The following is a 6,000-nucleotide window of genomic DNA, read 5'->3' on the forward strand; positions in this document are numbered from 1 at the left end:
AGCTTATTTGCATGCATGGCCGTGTAGGGTGAGGCCCTTAAATCAATGATCTTGCGTGAATAGCCATGTTTTGAGTCTCATGCGGAAGGACCAGAGGGAAGGGTCTGATCATAAGCAGCCAGGAGTGGATTCCAGTGTTCGGCTGCTAGCACTGAAAGCTGCAGCCCCAAGCTTTTTTTTTTCTTGAACCTAAGGACACAGAGGAGGTGTGAGTAGGCAGCTCGTGTAGGTCTAGTAGATTGTGGCAGGGTGAATTTGCTCGCTAGGTAAGGAGGAGCAGTGTTAGACAGGCATTTATGCGTTAGTGAGAGAGATTTGAACATGATGTGCTTGAAAACTGGCAGCCAGTGGGCATTTCTCCTAGCAGCAGAGATGTGCTCTCTTTTTGGAATGTTTAAGGCTACTCTTAAGGCAATGTTTAGGATTGTGGTTTTTGTCTTGCGGTTAGGAATTTCCAAAATGCCCAGGTCAGATATTGTTTACCAGATTAATCACTGCAGATTCTGATGTTAACATCCTTGCGAATGGAGCTTTCTTGGTTATTAGTCCTTGAACATCTGATGGGTAGGTAGGATTAACCTAGGTCTTCCAGAACCTTTAGTATTGACTACAATTTAAAAGAGTGATCCTAGCTTGAATGAAGCAAAAGATAAACAAACTACTAGGTATTGGGGTTTTCTTCCTAATCTGGATAGTGGTCTCCCTCTGAATTTCTACTTGGGACACTGGCCCTCATTCCAAGGTTGGTACTAGTAATGGCGCTACTAGCGCCATGACTAGCACCAATACCGGTACCGTGTCTGCCCTGGTTCGATGGGGACTTACCGGTCTAGTCCGACCTTTGCGGGACTGGTAAGTCCCCATTGAAAATGTCAATTCCCATTTGAGCCCCGATAGGGCTCAATGGGAATGGGGAGGGTACTAATAACGGTACTGTAAATGATGGTACCGTTATTAGCTCTGAAGTCCCTTTGCGGGTCCCGTCCATAACGCCTGGTAAAAGCAGGCGTTAAGGACGGGGCCGCAAAGGGACCTCGTAGTAGGGCGCAAAGGGATTACCGGCACCAATGTCCTTAACGGTGCCCGGTATCCCTTTACGCCCTACTCGGAATGAGGCCCACTGTCTCTGGGATCTAGAGCCCACCACGCTTGCCGTAATCAGTCACAGGGACAAGGCGCCCATTTCACTATTTGAAATACACCTACGATTGTAGTGCCTGGGTCACTTCACCCTACTCTAAGGAATATGGTGGCCAGTTCATCTTTCAATTAGTGTCCAGGTGTATATTGCCCAGCTGATTGATGTAAAGACATGGAATGAATTTACATTGTTATCCATCAATTTAAAGATGTGTCACCTGCCCAGCTCAGTTCACTGTCTAGCAGTTCCAGGTCTTTGATTGTCTGACTTTCCAGTCGTTTAGGCTTCTTAGTTGTCCAAGGGCCAAAAGCTTACCCGGGCTTCTCAGCCGATTGTGGAACCTCTGCTATTTCAGCTCTCTTAGACCTTTCAGATTTTCTTAAACCAGTCAACCTTCTGGAGTCAGAGCTCACCATCGTGGTAGCTTCCTTTCTCCTGGCTGACTGTTTTCCTTTCCCCAACTTGCTCTGGTTTCATTTAGGCCTCTTCTTCCATGGCCTCATCTTCTAGGGACCCTGAATGGTTTGCTTCTGTTGTCTGTACTGTGGACCTCACTTTTCTGTATTTATATTCTGTTTGGGCCTTAAATACAACAGTACAGATAACTGATTAGGTCCCCAATTAGAGTGCCATAGTTGCAGGGATTGTAGAAGGGATAGTGAGCCAGGTATTGAAGTGGTAGTACATAGAGGCACACAAAGGGGACATTGGGCACCTATCTATATCTGCATGTTACTAAATTGGTCTGTGACTTCTTGAAGTTATTGGAGTGGTTGCCAAATTTCATGTCTGGGCTCTTGCGAACATTTGGATGTATAGCACCTCCTGAACACCTTGGATGGGAGAGCCTTTGGTCCACCTTCATCCCTGTGGCATGTGGAGAAGTTGGGAACCAGTCTGGGAACACTTATCTTGCAGGATTAGTCTTACTTCCACTGTGTAGCTTCTGGCTCAATGGCTTCTTGGTCATTAGTCCTTCAACATTTCATGGGAAGGATTAACCTAGGTCCTCCAGAACCTTTAGTACTGACTACCTTGGTAACCTGAAAGGCTGGAGTCCTCGTTAGGTTTAAGCTGAATGGTCACTCTAAATCACTAAATCAGCCACAATCTATTCCATTAACGGTCACTTTAAATCCCCCAATTCCCCAAACACCATACAAACAGAAGCACATGATCGACGCATTACATTCACATTGAGCTCAGGTACCCAGGCAATATGTACTCAATTGCATGCACGCACGCACACACACACTCTGTGCATGTATGTACTACTATGTGTATGTTGGAGTCACTCAAAAATCTAGCGCGTACCGCATACAAAAAAACACAGGTTACATTCAACCACTTTTTATTTCACTTATTATTACAGGTTCTATGAGCAGGCCTGGGAGCTAATTTCGGCAGTGCAGGTGCACCTGGGAGGACTTAAACACAAGGAGCACACCATCATCTTCTGTCACTTAAACACACTACTTGGTTGCTTCACTGTAGCACACATCTGTCTTTTCATTAAAAAAAATAAAATATGAACTTGGAAAAATTAGGCAAGCAGTAAGAGGCGGGGAGGGATACACCAGGCGGTAAGGAGGGGCTCAGAGGAGTGAGCACCCCACTCTCCTCCTGGCTCCACCACTGCTCCACCTCAAAGAACCATTCAGTACTTCAGATTCCCTGTTTATTTTTTACGTTTTCAGTCAAAGGAAGAAGTGCCCCACTCCCACTTATGGATCCCCTGGGAAAGCTTTTTGGGATTCATGTTTTTTGTTGTCGTTTTTGTTTCCGTTTTTTTCTATTTTTTGTGATTGTTGAACTAGGGTCCACTTTCCCCCACCCCTCACACCTTCATCCTTCTTCCTAATTGCCCGAAAACGTTTTTCTGTTTTTTATTTTCCTGCTTTGAGCTGATCTGCAATGAAGTTGAATATCAAAAGGCATACTTTTGAGTTGCCTCTGAGGACATGAACCCAACTCTTATGCCTGTGAAGAGGTTTCTCCTCCTCCTATCATTCAAAATAGTTTGACTAGGGGCACAGTCTTGGGCAGTGGTTAGGGCACGGACATCAGATACTGCACAGCATAGCCTTTCCCAAAGTTCGCATCCTTTGGTACCTCTTGTAAACCGCTACTTTCTGCCGGTTTAGCACATATTGGTAGTAGCAATATGGGTTTTGGAGTTGTAGTTTTAAAGTAAAAAAAAGTTAATAGAGTAACATTTAACACACAAAACGTTGCAGTAAATTAAATGCTCTCTTATTTCATAATACTTGAATAACAAGGTTGTCCTTAAAAGGTAAATATTTCAATTGCCAATGTGGTTGAACTGAAGCAATATTAGAATGAGCTTTGCATCTGGTATAAAGTAAAGGTGAACAGTTTCTCTACTGAACAGTAAGAGCATGGTTCCATGTTTTAGCTTTCGCTTTTGTGTTTTAAATTAGGTGATATTGTCAGGTTGAAGAAGCAGTGAGAAGGAAACAAAGCGTCTTGTTGAAAGGAATCTTGCTGGAATATTGGATTGCTGTTTCTTGAATGCGGATTTATGCTTTGTTGTTTCCTTGTCTGCTTCTGAAGGTGTCATATTTGTTTTTCTTTTTATTTATTTAAAAAGGTATTTATGACTTTTTCATCAGTCTTTGACTGTTACAATGTAATTCACAAAACTATTCCTAACAGACGAGCATGGATAAGTCTTGCTGAGATCCGTTTAATTCCTGCTTCTCTATCAAGGATATTTCGTTTTCATTGATGCGTTTAAAAACGTTGTCCAAATAGGTAGCCAGGGCAATGACGAGTGTTGTCCTTTCCCCCTGCATCAGACCTTCTACCAGTCATTGCTATCACGTGTATTCAATTCTTCGAAATACTCTCCCAATATCACTGTTCTCTGCGCAGTTAGCGCCTTGCAGGATCATAGTTTTGATGCAGTCATACCAGTAGTTATGTATGCATCCTGATTGGCTGAAAGATCATTAATGACCTCCATGTGCTAATCTTCATTGCACAGAGCTTTACTTCTTTACTTTCCTTGTTGCAGTCCTGCTTTCCTCCCTCTCTGTATATATGATATTGATCGCAGTTGGTGCAATCAATACTGCTATTTCACTGGATATTCTCTTAATGATGTTTCCCCTCCCTTCTCGGAAGCAGCTATTTTATATCTTTAAAGAGGCAACAAGTTGCCTTTCTCTGGGGTGGATTGCCACAGTGGTTAAGAGGATGTGACGAGGAAGACTACTACTCTGTCTAATGAAGATTTCCAGCAAGCAATTGGGTGGAATTTCTCCCTATGATTCGTGCCTGCATTGCCACACTTAAGCAAATGTATATTTCAGCCCAAGAAAGTGTACTGTTTGACTGCGGACAATGGTGAGGTCGAGGCATTCACCCAGCTTCCATTGCTCATGAGCGAACGGGGTGGCAGCCACTGGAAAACATTGATTTTTTCAGTTTCGCAATATCTGCCTGTTTTTGTTTGAAAGAGCAGATTCTGCCATAAACAGCGAGTTTTGCCAGAGCTGCAAGTTATGCGCAATGCTAGATCATTACTGTTGACCTCATGGGGGTTGATGATAAAATTCATTGATGCGTTATTTGAACAATTTGACTCTTTTGGGCACAACTTAACTGCTTTTCCACTCTTCTTCCAGGAGACTTGGAACAATTTACTGCTGACTGGAAGCGCAAGGACGTGAACAGCACAGATTTGAAGGACGCATCGTCTGTACTGGACATGTTCTTCAGGGGATTGTTTTCCAGGCGATAAAACTGCCTTGGCTGCCTAACCAGCTGTATGTGTTCCCCAAAAAGTAAGAACATTGCAGCCTTTTTATGATGACACTAGAACACAAACGCTCGAGAATCGTAGATTGCACAGTAGTGGAAACGGAAGCCAGAACCCTTGTATAATTTACTTCCCATCTCAAAAAAATATTTTATGCTCTTGACCATCTTCTCTCCATTGCAGGTTGGCCGTTACCTTTGCTGCCCCCCTTGTTCCCCTGGCACATCAACATCTGAGCATGGTATCGACAGATGATCCAATTTCTTGGTACATGTCGCCAATCCTTCCTGTTTATTATAGCATCTCAACCCACCCACCCATCCTACCGTGAGCTAAAAGGAGCCCTATGTGTGATTGCAACAGCAGTGCAATGTTCATCCTCCACCTCACCTTTCTGAGACCTCAACTGTGCCTCGGATGTGCAAGCCTGATGCCTGAAACACCATCCAGCTTTTCTCTGCAATCTTAGTTCCAGAGGGCCATGACTGAACCCTACACCCATAGGTCGTTCATTGTTAGGTTTGCTTCTTTAAGTATTTATTCTCTAAAGGCTATAGCTTTGTGGCTGTCGGCAGAATCAATCTCCTGCTACAAACATCCGAACATTGTGGCCTATTCATTAAGCAACAAAGTTGTTCGGAATTTCAATAAAGTCTTGGTCACTCTTGTGTTGTTGTCTCTTGAATGTGTGTCCTGGATCAGTCTCCAGACTAATATTGCATTCTATTCCTAATGTAACTATTTGTGTGGCACCATCTATTGGATGATGGACACACTTGCTGTTTTTCGTCTTTTAGGTATTGCCAGCTTGACTCATTATGGGCCCAATATACCTCTTAGAAACGCTGCAAACATACAAAGGTACAAAACTAGTGAAATTCAGAAAACAAGCGGCATAGGCGTCCCTAGAAAGGGGCAAAGGGGGCAATTGCCCTGCCCATTTGCTGCTGCTCACACCCACCCTTGCTCCTAGTGGCTGGCCTGTCCCTCTACCCCCTGCCCCCGACCCCTTGCAAATAACTCTTTCCAGGAGTTTTAAAGGTGGTCCTTTTCCCCATCCGTCTTTAACGCATTT

General features: G+C 43.9%; 1 protein-coding gene across 2 annotated transcripts in view; it reads left to right on the forward strand.

Annotated features, from left to right (window-relative positions):
- Positions 1-5,593, forward strand: part of HAX1 (HCLS1 associated protein X-1) — a 396,934-nt gene extending 391,341 nt beyond the window's left edge. The window contains exons 7-8 of one of the 2 annotated variants that reach the window (XM_069651855.1): positions 4,792-4,950; positions 5,109-5,593. In XM_069651855.1, coding sequence (XP_069507956.1) covers positions 4,792-4,907 — 116 coding nt within the window. In that variant the 3' untranslated portion in view covers positions 4,908-4,950; positions 5,109-5,593. Of the gene's footprint in view, positions 1-4,791 lie in introns of both variants that reach the window. The other variant, XM_069651848.1, reaches the window with a different exon arrangement.
- Positions 5,594-6,000: the final 407 nt, after the last annotated feature.

The sequence above is a fragment of the Ambystoma mexicanum genome, chromosome 1p, assembly GCF_040938575.1.
Source record: "Ambystoma mexicanum isolate Mex_15411 chromosome 1p, UKY_AmexF1_1, whole genome shotgun sequence".
Taxonomy (NCBI): domain Eukaryota; kingdom Metazoa; phylum Chordata; class Amphibia; order Caudata; family Ambystomatidae; genus Ambystoma; species Ambystoma mexicanum.